Below are 15,587 nucleotides of genomic sequence, written 5' to 3' on the forward strand. Positions count from 1 at the left end.
TAACACTTTCAGACTTCTTTCCAAACCAAATCCAGCACTCCATTGCATGGGGAAGCTTCATTCTCCATGGTACTGCCTGCAGATTGGCTGCATATTCATTTTTCCTTTCAGAGTTAAAAAAAACCTTGCACACAAAAAATAGGGTCTCCTGTATGTGATGGTGAATGTTTGTTCAACCCACACAGGTTCAGATCCCAGCTGGCACACATTGCTCCTTTGTAAACTACAGACTCAGACCTGTGTTGATGGGTGGATCTCACTCAATGCGTACAAATCTAGCTTGATAATTGTACCTTTTACACTTGTTCAACAGACAATGGTTCTTTTCTCTCATCCTGAACATTCCACAGATATAAATATTCCACTTGCTTGACCACCATCAGATCCTCTGAAAATTCATCCACCAATGTAGGTGAAACGTCAAGAGAAAATGCTGCTAGAACTCAGCCAGAAACCACACGGTACCCATTAATAACCCTTAAACACAGTGTGATAACACTTTCAGCTTTAGTTTGTCAGGACATTTATTCAGTAAATTCCTGCCTTTAATTATCTTTCTAATTTCCTCTTTTTTTCATCAGTGAAACAATTAATTCCATAATTTGTTGGTAAAATGAAGACTGGCTTCCTGTTTAAAGCTGTCAACAGAATCATGATTCATATAAAGCTGGAGTAGAAAACAGGACACACTTCTTCTTGTAATACAAAAGGACTTCTTGTAGTTTATCAGAACAGAAGCAACTTTCCCTAGCATCAGATGCCCTGGTGTAATCCTTACATGACCTTTTTTGCAGAGGCCCATGTTCCTTGCATATATTGATTAGGGGACAGATTTATTCTACGAATGTTAAGCTCTGTTGCAAAGGCTCTTGCCTTCTGATAGAAGAAGAGAGACATCTCCCGGTCCACAAGGAAGTTGTGGAAAATTATGGCAAGCCTGGTGTAGATTTTCAGCTGAGCTTTCTTGTTGCCTAAGTCCATGGCAGCTGCAAGCGCTAAATTATAGTATCCAGCAGCATCAAAGGGGTCCTGAAAGAAGCGAAGGAAGATATGAGCCATCAAAAAGTAATCTATGTATGTGTTAAAGAATACCTAAATTGAGGAATCACATTAAAATACTAAACTAAAAGAGAGTAAAAGCATTGAAAACACAGTAATGATGATGATGATGATGATGATAATAATAATAATAATAATAATAATAATAATAACACTTTATTTGTTCCTCACTACCATCTCCCCAAGGGACTCGGTGCGGCTTACATGAGGCTGAGCCCAAATACAACAATACAAGCAATAATAACAACAATACAAGCAATTAAAATAAAAAACATAGACAATAAAATATGCAACAATTAACAATAAGACAACACACATTTAAAAACAGTGGGAAGGCCAAATGTAAAGTTAAAATTGGAAATGATGCCGGGACATGGGCGAAAAGGTGAAAGTGGCATTTGTGGAAAACATACAAGCAAACCTAATATGTAAAGTGCTTCAGAGGACAAAGTGCTATGGGATCATTATTCTGGGAAGGCACACTGGAACAACCACGTCTTCAAACTCCTCCTAAAGACTGCCAAAGTTGGGGCCTGCCTGATGTCCTTAGGGAGTGAGTTCCAGATTCGAGGGGCCACCACTGAAAAGGCCCTCTCTCTCGTCCCCACCAATCGTGCCTGCGATGCAGGTGGGATCGAGAGCAGGGCCTCTCCAGATGATCGAAGAGATCGTGTGGGTTCGTATACAGAGATGTGGTTACGCAGGTAGGCGGGTCCCAAACCGTTCAGGGCTTTGTAGGTAAGAACCTGCACCTTGAATTGGGTCCGGAAAATGAATGGCAACCAGTGGAGCTCCTTGAACAGGAGGGTTGACTGCTCCCTGTAAGGAGACCCAGTTAACAACCTGGCTGCCGCCCGTTGGACCATCTGGAATTTCTGAGCCATTTTCAAGGGCAGCCCCATGTAGAGTGCATTGCAGTAATCCAGTCTAGAGGTGACTAAGGCGTGGACCACCTTGGTAAAATGACAGCTCTGTTAAAAGACCTTTCTGCACCACCCAGTGTTTGTTTTGCTGTCTGTGCCCCTGTTCAGAAGATTTTACCTCATTTTTTGTCCTTGTAACAATTGCATTTTGAAAATTTTGGGTTGTTGTTGAAACAAAGATTTGTGATAAAGTTTCAGTGGAGACACTTTCCCGCTCATGATAACTCTTACAAGAGTAAATTCCCCTTCCCAGAGGTAGATTTCCTCTCTCTTCCTGTTGTCTCACTCCCGTTTGTAACTAAGAATCAAATGGAAGTCAGATGTTTGTAACTGAGGGACTGCCTGTAATACCGTATTACATTAATCCAAACGGGATGTAATTAAGACACAAGCCATCTTCAGGTAGGAGTGTCTCTGGGAACTACTTTTAACTGTGAATTAGTTTCACAGTCACCTCCAAATCCACACTCAAGGTCAAGTCTAGGAATAAACCTTACATTTCAGTATGATTGTGTGTGCACTTGTATAAGCCTATCCAGAACAACTGAATTCTCTGGATGGCATTTTGACTGACCAGGATCATCTCTTTCTTGTTGTTGTTCATTTGTTCAGTCGTCTCCGACTCTTCGTGACCTCATGGACCAGCCCACGTCAGAGCTCCCTGTTGGCTGTCACCACCCCCAGCTCCTTCAAGGTCAGTCCAGTCACTTCAAGGATGCCATCCATCCATCTTGACCTCGGTCGGCCCCTCTTCCTTTTACCTTCTACTTTCCCCAGCATAATTGTCTTCTCTAGGCTTTCCTGTCTCCTCATGATGTGGCCAAAGTACTTCAACTTTGTCTCCAGTATCCTTCCCTCCAGTGAGCAGCCGGGCTTTATTTCCTGAAGTATGGACTGGTTGGATCTTCTCGCAGTCCAAGACACTCTCAGAACTTTCCTCCAGCACCACAGTTCAAAAGCATTGATCTTCCTTCGCTCAGCCTTCCCTAAGGTCCAGCTCTCACATCTGTAGGTTACTACAGGGAATACAATGCCTTTGACTATGCGGATCTTTGTTGCCAGTCTGATGTCTCTACTCTTTACGATTTTATCGAGATTGGACATTGCTCTCCTCCCAAGAAGTAAGCGTCTTCTGATTTTCTGGCCACAGTCTGCATCTGCAGTAATCTTTGTACCCCCAGAAATACAAAGTCTGTCACGGCCTCCACATTTTCTCCCTCTATTTTCCAGTTGTCAATCATTCTTGTTGCCATAATCTTGATTTTTTTTATGTTTAGCTGCAACCCGGCTTTTGCGCTTTCTTCTTTCACCTTGATTAGAAGGCTCCTCATCTCCTCCTTGCTTTCGGCCATCAGAGTGGTGTCATCTGCATATCTGAAGTTGTTAATGTTTCTTCCAGCAATTTTCACCCCAGCTTTGCATTCATCTCTGTCTAGTTGGGATTAAACTTGAATGTGTACACCATCATCCAGTCCCATACCAACCACAGACACAAGTTTGGTCAAGACAGGAAAGGGGTTTTAGATGCTTTAAGCTTTATATATCTCTAACAAGTGGTCCTGTGAACATAATGGTAAGCATTTTCTGTTTATTCTTTAAGTGTTTACTGTAGCCAATAGTCAATATATGTTGAATACTCCATTGTATGAAATATGTGTTAAACTCAACAATACAATATTATATTTTGATCAACCCAAACCAAAAACATGTCTTTCGTCATGCCTTTATCATAACTTTTCCTTCCACAGCCCCAAACAATACCCTCTACCAGCTCTTGACAACAACAAAAATAAGAAATTTAAGTTGATCAACATGCAGCATTCTCCCTTGAAATAATAATAATGATAATAAAACTTTATTTATACCCCGCCACCATCTCCCCAAGGGGACTCGGGGTGGCTTACATGAGGCCAAACCCAACAACACATCAGTAAAAACAAAACAGCAAGCAAATAAAACAGTACAATTAATATAACTCACATATAAACAATAACACAGACAATTTAAAACCTTATAGTCGGGCCAGATGTAATAAATTAATTTTTTTTAAATAAACACTGAGCGTGAACAGAAGGAGGATGTATCTAAGCAGGAGGGTTTTAAAAGATAATGTAGGGAGACCAACCCAACGGATAGTAAAGTGCTTCTGAGGACAACTGCAGAGAATTAATCAGAGCAGGGCATTGTTTCCTTATTCAGGGAAGGCACACTGGAACAGCCACATTTTCAGGCTCCTCCTAAAGACTGCCAATGTGGGGGCTTGTCTGATATCCTTGGGGAGTGAGTTCCAGAGTCGGGGGGCCACAACAGAGAAGGTCCTCTCCCTCGTCCCCACCAATCGCACCTGCGAAGGGTGTGGGAGTGAGAGCAGGGTCTCTCCAGATGATCGAAGAGATCACGTGGGTTCGTACATAGAAATGCAGTCACGCAGGTAGGCGGGTCCCAAACAGTTCAGGGCTTTGTAGGTAAGAACCTGCACCTTGAATTGGGACTGGAAAATGAATGGCAGCCAATGGAGTTTCTTAAACAGGGGGGTTGACCGCTCCCTGTAAGTCGCTCCAGTTAGTAACCTGGCTGCTGCCCGTTGTACCAATTGAAATTTCTGAGCCGTCTTCAAGGGCAGCCCCATGTAGAGTGCATTACAGTAATCCAATCTGGAGGTGACTAAGGTGAAATATCAGTTCTTCTCCCTTCCTCATCTTAGCATGCAAAATAAAGAGACTCTGCACATTAGAAAACTTAAAAGCAACCCATTATTTAAATCAAATGTGTGGAACGTCAGTGGTCTGTAACTTGCAGCACTGGAAGTGCCCAGGTTGAATCTATCAACATGCATTCATCTTGATCATTCAAACAAATAATCTATTAAAACAGAACTGGTAAGCTACTGGGAAGTCACTTATTTGAGTAGCATGCTTATAAATCTGTGTCACCCTTCATATGTACACATTCTCAACCCAGAAAACTCTTTTCCATATTCACATATCGGATTTCTCAATTTTACCTTTAGGTCACTGAATGTAATATCTCCAAGAGCAAGGTACACTTTTACATAGTACATGGCTTCCTCATCAAACTGAAGAGGCGAGGGGCACAGTGACAAGGCTTTTAAGAAGAAGTGTTCTGTAAGTTCACATTGTCCTAGATGACGATAGATAACGGCCAGCCGGTGATATGCCAGTCTTTCACTTAAATGATTTCCTAATGAGGTAAACAAAAAATTAGCATGGAATTTCAAGAAAGAAAAGGATAAATTACAGTACTCTTTATCAAGCCATCTATTGACTTAGGACAGATTTATGCTTAGATGTCCATCATTACAGCGTGTGAATCCGTATCACAGCTAGAACTGTAAGATATCCTCAACACACATATGTTTGACATTTGCATATTCAGATAATATAGATTTCAATACAAATATCTGCAAAGAAAGGAGAGCACTAAATGAAATCGCAGGACCACTTAAGGAGTGCTTCATTTAGATTAATTTAAGATACTCTTCTCAATTGCACAACAGAATTGCTTAAGGAAATATTTAAGAATTATTTAAGGAAAGGTTATCTTCCAAGAAAACATGCTGAACAGCTATAGTACATGTCCAGTCAATGCTGTGCACATGTGGAGTATGTGACTCACATAGTCCACAAAGAAGTTTTCATTTCCATTTTTGATTTCCCACAGTTCACCACAGCATTGAGCTCTCCGAAGCACTAGGTGCCCTTACCGCCTACCACAGGGAAAACCAGCTGATCCCTAATCCATCCACAATACAGACATGTGCCTTTCACCTTAAGAACAGACAAGCATCCCGAGCTCTGAGGATTACCTGGGAAGGAATCCCACTGGAACATTGGAGTGCACCCAAATACCTGGGAGTCACCCTGGACCGTGCTCTGACCTACAAGAAGCACTGCCTGAATATCAAGCAAAAATTGGGTGCGAGAAACAATATCATACGAAAGCTGACTGGCACAACCTGGGGATCACAACCAGACACAGTGAAGACATCTGCCCTTGCGCTATGCTACTCTGCTGCTGAGTATGCATGCCCAGTGTAGAACACATCTCACCACGCTAAAACAGTAGATATGGCTCTTAATGAGACATGCCGCATCATCACGGGGTGTCTGCGCCCTACACCACTGGAGAAATTAGACTGTTTAGCCAGTATTGCACCACCTGACATCCGCCGGGAAGTAGCAACCAATAGTGAAAGGACCAAGGCAGTGACATCTCCAGCTCATCCCCTGTTTGGGTATCAGCCAGCACGTCAATGACTTAAATCAAGAAATAGTTTTCTAAGATCTACAGAGACACTCGCTAGAACACACCAGCAAGTGAGAGTCCAAAAGTGGCAGGCTCAAACCCAGAACTTCAACCAATGGCTGATACCAAATGAGAGACTCCCTCCTGGGCACACAGAAGACTGGGCGACTTGGAAGGCGCTGAACAGACTGCGCTATGGCACCACGAGATGCAGAGCCAACCTTAAGAAATGGGCTACAAAGTGGAATCCACAACATGTGAATGTGGAGAAGAGCAGACCACTGAGCACCTGCTGCAATGCAACATGAGCCCTGCTTCATGCACAATGGAGGACCTCCTTGCGGCAACACCAGAGGCACTCCAAGTGGGCAGACACTGGTCAAAAGACATTTAATCAACTACCAGGCTTGCAAACTTTGTGTTTTGTCTGTCTGTCTGTTTGTTTGTTTTGTTCTGTTAGAAATGTAATACAATTGTCTGGTTGCCCCAGACACGATAAATAAATAAATAAATAAATAAATAAATAAATAAATAAATAAATATCATAGCATTGAATGAAACAGGCAGAATAATCACAGGATGACTTAAACCTACACCTGTTGATAAGCTCTACAAGCTAGCTGGCATTGCCCTCCCGATGTGCGACGGGAAGTTGCTGCGAAATGCTAGAGAAATAAAGTTGAACACTGTGAATGCCATCCATTACATGGCTACCAGCCTCCTCCCAGTAGACTCAAATCAAGGAAAAGCTTTATGAGAACTACCACTCCTCTTGGCGTCCCCCCAGCAACAGCAAAGGTATCCCTCTGGGCAGCTAGACCAGGAAATCCCAACTGGATGGCCCCCATGAGGGTCTTCCTCCAGGGACAAACCAAGAATGGGCAATTTGGAAGTCCCTGAACAGACTCATTCCAGAAGTGGAATGAGCAGATCAAAAGACAACCTGGCAAAATGGAACTACCTAAAAGAATCCGACACCTTGTGTGACTGTGGAGCAGAATAGACAACTCCGCATCTGTATGCTTGTCCACTATGCCCTGCCTCATGTACAGAGGAAGAATTGTTGGAGGCTACAGACAATACCATTGCTATTGCCCGTTTTTGATCAAAAGATATTTAGCCACCTGCGCTCCTTCTATTTTTATCAGTTTTATACTAATTTTTGCAATGCTTTTGATATGAAATAAATAATCATGTCTTCTGAACATGACCATGGTTTGTTAAATAAAAGCCTCTTCTAATGACGTGTTACCGTAGCAACGATGTCTCAGATTGTGGCATAATGATAAACTACAATGATATAAAACCTTTGTAGACACATGGCTCTACCATTGAGGAAAAGAAACAAGTTCACAGGAATCCCAAACTTGCTTGTGTCAGGATAAATTTAAGTTTACTGGGTTATCAAAATGCAGTAATTAAGTTATCAAGCTTTAAGATATAAGAAATCTATGTATGTCTGAACCATCTTCAAGTTACTTTTAAAAGTCTGCTAAATTGATTTCCTTATATATTTTCTTTACCTAAATGGACACTGAGCATTAATGATGCCCGTGCATATTCCAGACACTCCTCATATGCTTGTAGGTTTAAAAGCAATTCCACCAATTTGTTGACCAGTCGAAGTTCAGCATTGCTATTGTTTGTCTTAATCGCAAGTGGCAAAGCCTTGTCCTAAAATGAGTGCAAATAAAAAGACAATTTATTATGAAAAGTATTTTTACAAAGGAAGCTCATGTATCATTATTCCACATAATAAATGAGCTGACATTCATTCTGTATAGCTATTACCAACTCAAGTGTCATTGAAATCAATGTGTTTGGGAAATGGGGAGGATGAACAGGAAGCATACAAGAGTAAGGCAAAGAAGGAGAGGCAAACATGAATGTTTCTGCATGAGTGTTTTGCCGGGGATCTAGAGAAGCTCATGGTTGAAATATAGTAATAAAGAGGTATGACCTATTTCTGAGAAATATACTAAAGAAGGAAGGAGGAATAGCAGCATTCATGCCCGTAGCCAGAATTTCGTTTCGGGGGGAGGGGTGAATTTTTTTCAGGGGGGGTGTTCGGGGGGGGCTGAGTTTCGGGGGGGGCTGAGTCTGAGTGAAAGAGGGTCTAGCCTAGCAAACCTTTTGTATCATTACCCCAATACCCCCATGCATATGGGATATATTGAGTATGGTGATCAGATCATGATATGAATAAACATAACAGTTTAAATAATGCACCAGTAAGGCCTTTTCGCGAACCACCATGAGAATTTCGGGGGGGGGGGGGGGGCTGAAGCGCCTCAACCCCCCCCCCCCCCCCCGGCTACATGCCTGGCAGCATTATATACCAAGGATGTTTACATCCATGAGGAGATTCATGATGTAAACCCTTGGAATATCTGGGAAAAAAGTTAAGGAGGAAACAAACAACAGGGGCATCATTATTAGGGGGCAGGGAGAGAGTCAAAGCTAAATTGAGGACTTGGATAATGCCTTCCTGGAAAAGATGACCACAAATTCAGATGAGAGATTTCAACTATCTTGATATCTGCTGGAAGACAAACTCTGCCAAGAATATCAAGTCCAACAAATTCTTCACTTGCCTTGCAGATTTCATGCTCCAGAAGGTGGATGTTCACCATTGATTGTGTCTGATTTCAATGGGGATGATGGTTTTTCTGGGCCTGAGCTTTCAAGTCCTGGCCTTGCTAAAAGGCCTGAGGTTTCACTGCTTGATAATGAATGGAGTGCTTCTCCTGTAGATTCTGAAGATCAAATTCCAGAAAGGGGCTCACGGCAGCCTTTCTCTGGAGAACCGTCTTCTGAGGATGAATTGTCAGGTGCAGAAGTTAATGAGATAGACGACAGAAGGCAAGACTGGGTTGTTGTAGGTTTTTCGGGTTATATGGCCATGTTCTAGAGGCATTCTCTCCTGACGTTTCGCATGCATCTATGGCAAGCATCCCCAGGGGTAGTGAAGACTTTTGTAAACTAAGAGAGAGTTCCCAAGCTTGCTGAAGGTCAACCCGTTTATTAGAAAAGAGAGAAAAGAAGTCCTTATCTGGTTGAAAAGGTAAACGGAATGTTTTCATTTCATTTCATGAGAGAAGAAACGCTTTATATGAGATGGGGAAAGGATTTTAGATCAGTTTGAGTAACAGTTTTATGAACATCTTTTTTCTAAGTGGATTTCTAATTGCCTGTTTCAAGTTCTGCAAGGTTCTTGTTCTGTGCATTCGATTTCTATGCTGTCTTGTTTTTTTGGATTGTGCATCCTTGGATCTTATGTTTTTACCTTTGTGCCTTGAAGTTCATGGACTATGTGTTATCTTTGGATTATACTGTTTTGGACTAGACTGGTTTTACCATTTTAATGCTTTGCTTACATTTATCCTTCAATAAACTGCTTGCTGATTTTACTGAACTGATGTGGTGATTAGGTACAGAGGTGTTTCTGCTCTGGGATACAACAGTGGAAGAGACAACAAGCGGATCAACTATCCTAACTTCAGTGCCAAGCTGGTTAATGGAGTGGAAGGGATGGAATGAAATAGAAAGTATATCAGATTTGCGGATGACACCATACCGGGCAAGATAGCTAATATCCCATAGGACAGGATCAGACTCTAAAATGACCTTAACAGATTAGAAAGCTGAGCCAAAACTAACAAAATGCATTTCAAGAGGGAAAAATGTAAGGTACTAAATAAATGAAATGCATGGATATAGGATGGGTAACATCTGGCTTGACAACATGTGAAAAGGGATTTAGGAAGCTTAGTAGATTCAAAAGTGAACATGAGCCAATAGTGGAGTCAACTCAGGAGTGTTTTGATTGTGTGTTCCTGAATGGCAAGGGGTTGGATTGTGGTCTCTTCCAAATCTATGGTTCTATGAACAGTTACAAAAAACAAGAAAATAATGCCAACCTTGTAGAAAGCTATTGCCTTTTCTCTTTCCCAGTCTCCATTAAAGAAAATGTCTCCTGAAGCTTCAAATAATTTCATTTCTAAATTAGGATCCTGAATACATATAGCGGCATTTTGGGCAGCCTAGAAAAAGAGATGCATTCTGTAATATTGGTCAAGAAAAATAAAAATAGCAATCCTCTGACTCCTGATGCTGAAACTACAAATGGTTTACAAGCACACCTGGACAGAAGTGCAAAGCTTCGCAAAATCCTGAAAATGTCTCAAAGCAATAAGTGGTTATTTCTTACATAAATAAAAATAATTACACAAATTGTTCTCCCCATCCACTTCTAACCATAGTAATATGTTTCAGATAAACATACACAGATGCAATATTGCATGACTGAAATTGAATAGCTGAAGCATTATATTCAATGTATAATCATAGGATTCCCCATTAATCATTTTTCCCATATTATTTTATCCTATCACACTTTCAGTTTCCCAACCAATGATGACTCTTACCTGGATATAAAGATCTACTAGCTCATTCTGCCTCAATATATAATATATCTTTCCTGCTTGGAGCCAAGCCTGAGCCTCCCTCTCTTTTGCCTGAAGATCAATAAAGATGCCAAGGCTTCTTTTGGTATATTCGAGGGCAGATCTATATGCCCTAAAGGAAATCACAGATAGCATGTTTAAAAAGGAAACAGCATACCCAAATCAACAGATACTGTATTTTTCTTTTGGAAAAGAAAGACAATTTCCAGGTATTGCAACTTGTGTTGCCCCCTAGCACACACTGCTGAGTCTTGCAATGGATTGTTGATACTTGGATATATTGACAGGCGGATCATAGCTAAAAAAACCTGAACGAAATCAGAAAAATATGAAAATGTGGGCAGCTCCTTGATCAATGATGAAGCCTCCCAACAAATTAGAATACCTAAAATCAACATGGAACAGGAGCTGGAAGTGTAGTGCCAAGGAATTGGAACTGTTTAGGCTGCACACTTTTATGGGTATGACTCTGTGCCATTAAGAGATGAACAGCAATTTTACTGAGCACTAGCTTTACCCACCACGCGTTACTGAGGCCAACATTCCATCTTTCTCTCCTTCTTTCCCCCTTCTTCCTTTGCTCCCTCTTTCCGCCCTTCCTTCCCTTTTCTTCTTTCCTTCTTTCCTTCCTTCTCTACCTCTTTCCCTCCTTTCCCCTTTTTCTTTTTCTTTTTCTCCTTTCTTCCTTCTCTACCTCTTTCCTTCCTTTCCCCTTTTTCTTTCTCTTTTTCTCCTTTCTTCCTTCTCTACCTCTTTCCTTCCTTTCCCCTTTTTCTCTCTCTTTTTCTCCTTTCTTCCTTCTCTACCTCTTTCCTTCCTTCCTTTGCTTTTTGTTTCCATGCTTCCTTCTATTTCCTTCTCTCCTTCCCTCCCTCTTTCTCTCCTTCATTCCCTCCTTCCTTCGCTACCTCTTTCCTTCCTTCTCTCTTTCCTTCTTTCCTTCCCTCTCTCTTCCTCTCCTTCTTTCCCTTCTTTCTTCTCTACCTCTTTCCTTCCTTCTCTTTCCTTCTTTCTTTGCCTACCTCTCCCTCCCTCCCTCCCTCCCTCCCTCCCTCCCTCCCTCTCTCTATCTTTATTTCTTTTTCCCTTCCTTCCCTCCCTCATCATTCCCTTTTTTTCTGTGTCGTCATTTAGCATTTTGTCATTTAGCTTTTTTAGATTTTTAAATCATTTCCACTGCTTTTTGGGGGGATTTTATAAGTGATGGTTGTTCGTTGGTCTGTTAGGGGTATAGTGTCCAAATTTCATGTCAATTAATCCAGTGGTTTTTTAATTATGTTAATCCCACAAACGAACATTACATTTTTATTTATACACTAGCTGTACCCACCATGTGTTGCTGTGGCCAACCCTCCCTCCCTCTTTCTCTCTTTCTCTCTCTCTTTCTCTTCCTTCCTTCCTTCCTTCCTTCTTTCCTTCCTTCTTTCCTTCCTTCTCTTCCTCCCTCCCTCCCTCCTTCCTTTCTTCCCTTTTTTCCCTTCTCTCCTTCCCCTCCCTTTTTATTTCTCTCCTTTCTTCCTTCTCTACCTATTCTTGGACTGTAACTCCCAGCAGCCCTTCTAATCAAGTTACCTACCTACCTACCTACCTACCTACCTACCTACCTACCTACCTACGTATCTTTATCTAATCTATCTCATCTATCTAGAGGACTGCTGGGAGTTGCACTCCAGGAATAGGAAATGGGAAATATCTACGGATTGGGGTGCTCTCAAAGAAATCCAAGGAGAAGCAAGCTTGCAGCTTGGAAACAGTGTATTTGGATCATCCTCCTCCCCTAAAGGGTCTGGTCTAGGGGATGCAGGGAGCTGTTGTTTTCGTGCATGCGCTATATCATCATTTATCTTTTTTGGGGTTTTAAGTCCTTTCTACTGTTTGTTGGGAGCTGTTTATGAGTGATGGTCACTCATTGGTCTGTTAGGGGTGTAGTGTCCAAATTTCGCGTCAATTTGTCCAGTGGTTTTTGAGTTATGTTAATCCCACAAATGAACATTACATTTTTATTTATATAGATGAGCAAATCTTTTTAGCATGAGCATAATCTGATAAAGGATATTTCTGTCCAAGCCCAGAAGGTTGCATACGCCTGACTGAGAGAGGAAATGAATCTTAAAATGATAATTTGATTGCTCTTTAGGAAAGGTTGGGAGATAGAAACAGCCTTGATTAGTTTTGGGATGAGCTCTGTTGAGAGAAAGCAAGGAACAGTTTGATGCAGTTGATTATCAGCAGCATCTTCCTAGTTCAAATCCAGGGGTTTTAAGATAGGACATCTATACACATACACATAATAAAAATGGAAATATTTATGTGTGAGTGGTTGGGGTGTTCACTTACACAGACAAGCTCCTGTCTCCACAAACAGCTATAGCTTCCACTACTCAGGAGACACCAATGGTCCTCCCTCCAATAACATTGCAGGTTATAGAGAGCACTGTGAACATGCCAATGTCCTCCACAAACACAATACTGCCCACCACCCAAGTGAAGGCTTTCATACGGAGACGAATTTATCCTTGAGTGTATGTGTTTCCTCCACCACAGACATCTCAGTGTTTCTTACTCACCATTGATGTGAAATTTTGTATGACCCCGCCCACTGCCTCTCCCTTAACCCTTTCCTATTATTTTCTGTGGCACACAGCAAACAGAGAAATCGATCAGCAACTGAACATACTAGAGAGGTTTGGGGGGAATTCAGCATGATTTATAGGAGTTGTAGGTACTGGGATGTATAGTTCACCTGCAATCTAAGAACACTCTGAACTCCACCAACAATGGACCTGGAACTAATTTGGCACACAGAACTTCCATGACCAACAAAAAATACTGGAGGTCTTTGGAGGGATTTATAGGAGTTGTGATTTGTCTACATCCAGAGCACACTGTGAACCCAAACAATGATGGATCGGGACCAAACTTGGCATGCATACCCGATATGCCCAAATTAGAATACTGAAGGTTTTTGAGGGTAATTAGCCTGGACATTTTGGAGTTGTAGGTACTGGGCTTTATAGTTCAGCTGCAATCAATGAGCACTCTGAACATCACCAAAGTAGAATTGGACCAAACTTGATACACAGAGTCCCCATGACCAGCAAAACATACTAGATGTCTTTGGGGGGAAATTCACCTTGATTTTGGGGAGTTGTAGTTCAACTACATCCAGAGAGCACTGTGAACTCAAACACTGACAGATCTGGACCAAACTTGGCACACATTCCTGATATGCTGAAATTTGATTACTAGAGGGGTTTGGAGGGAACTGACTTTCTGGGTGTTGTAGTTCACCCACAACCAGAGAAACTGTGACCTCCCCCGATGATGGACCTGGACCACACTTGGCACACAGAACCCCCATAACTAACTCAGCCTACTGGAGACGTTTGAGTAGACTGACTTAGCATAGTGGGAGTTGCAGTTTACCCTACAGCCAGAGAGCATACTGTACCCCACTGATGAGGCATCTAGAGCAAACTTGCCCAACGTAACAAACTTTATGTACTGGTGGAGTTTCTCAGGGTTAACCTGGCATGATGTGAGTTGTTGTTCACTCACAATCTTGTTTATTTTGTAAAATTAAAAAGTTGACTTTTTCAAACAACCCGGGCAACACTGGGCACCCAAGCTAGTATTGTATATTTGTTGGTGAGCTCCTGCCTACATAGTTGATGTCAAAAGGGGGGCTTGTGTGATTGTATTTCAGGCTGTTGGACTGTGAAAATACCATTTTGTGCCTTGTCAACATTTACATGATGCTTTTGGGAACAGTATGGAGATTTAGAGATCACTGTGCTATTAAAAGTACTTTGCAAACAAATCATATTGTTATCCAAGTTATTTTCCAAGCATGATAGTTTGAGAAGCTAAGATATGCAGTGTTGTTTATTGTACCTGCAGAACCCTGGAAAAGGTCTGTCGGATCCAGAAGTGGGAGTTTTTCTTAAAATACATTTTAATGAATCGATTAGGGATCAGATAGAATTGGTTTGCCTTTTAGGGATATTAAACCAATGAATTTGAGATTTGATAAGAATATATTCGTCATTTACACTGCACGCTTCTCCAGTGTTTGCTCTGTAACTCTCACAGAAACATAGTACAATGGGAAAATTACATTCGAAATGTGCATACATTGGGGCCTTGCTGATCTGTCATTTCAACTGACAGCAAATAATTTTAGCCCATACTTAAAATGGTGGTAATATGAAAATGGAAGCACTAATGTGGATGTATGTGTCATTGCAATGTAATAATACGGGGTGCAGCTATCTACATTTTTTGTCATCCACAAGGGTTCCTGGAACTGAACTTTTGTGAATTCAGAGGGCATACTGTATTGGGAAAAATAGTTTTCAAACTTACATTATAGAAAATCATGGGGGGGGGGGGGGGGGGGAGAGTCTGGACATATCTGTGATTCACCCATCCTTATGAAGTTTATGTGTGTATATTTGTGTTTAGCTTAGCTTACTATGCATATGTACACATTTATTATTAGATTACTTGCCTTATAATTTGTTTTTGCTATGCATAGCTTATTGTCTGATATTTGTTCAAAAATAATTGTTTTTAATCCTTTATGATACTCTTTTGGTACGTTTTTACATCTTTTAAGCCTACCATTTAGCTTCATTTAATACCACTGGGATGTTGTCATAAAATGGGAATTATTCTCCAGCTTCATTTCAAACTAAAAAGTAATTTGTGGGTTTCTAAACCATACCTGTTATTTGATAGATTTAGTTAGGCACCAAATACGATTTTCTTTAGGTACTGTCTATCTCCACCCATACATAAAGAAAATCGTAATAAAGCAAATTGTTAAGGAATTGGGAGAATAAAAATAACTTGCCCTTGAGTGATGTTCCAA

At 41.2% G+C, this 15,587-nt stretch overlaps 1 protein-coding gene across 2 annotated transcripts in view; it reads right to left on the reverse strand.

Moving 5' to 3' along the window:
* Window positions 1-506: 506 nt before the first annotated feature.
* The window catches only part of SH3TC1 (SH3 domain and tetratricopeptide repeats 1), a 48,967-nt gene continuing 33,886 nt past the window's right edge, over window positions 507-15,587 (reverse strand). For both annotated transcript variants that reach the window (XM_060777998.2, XM_060777997.2), the window contains exons 13-17: window positions 10,676-10,826; window positions 10,169-10,291; window positions 7,772-7,922; window positions 4,987-5,183; window positions 507-1,029 (exon numbers count right to left, since the gene is read on the reverse strand). In XM_060777998.2, coding sequence (XP_060633981.2) covers window positions 775-1,029; window positions 4,987-5,183; window positions 7,772-7,922; window positions 10,169-10,291; window positions 10,676-10,826 — 877 coding nt within the window. In that variant the 3' untranslated portion in view covers window positions 507-774. The remainder of the gene's footprint in view (window positions 1,030-4,986; window positions 5,184-7,771; window positions 7,923-10,168; window positions 10,292-10,675; window positions 10,827-15,587) is intronic.

Source organism: Anolis sagrei, chromosome 5, assembly GCF_037176765.1.
Source record: "Anolis sagrei isolate rAnoSag1 chromosome 5, rAnoSag1.mat, whole genome shotgun sequence".
Lineage (NCBI taxonomy): Eukaryota > Metazoa > Chordata > Lepidosauria > Squamata > Dactyloidae > Anolis > Anolis sagrei.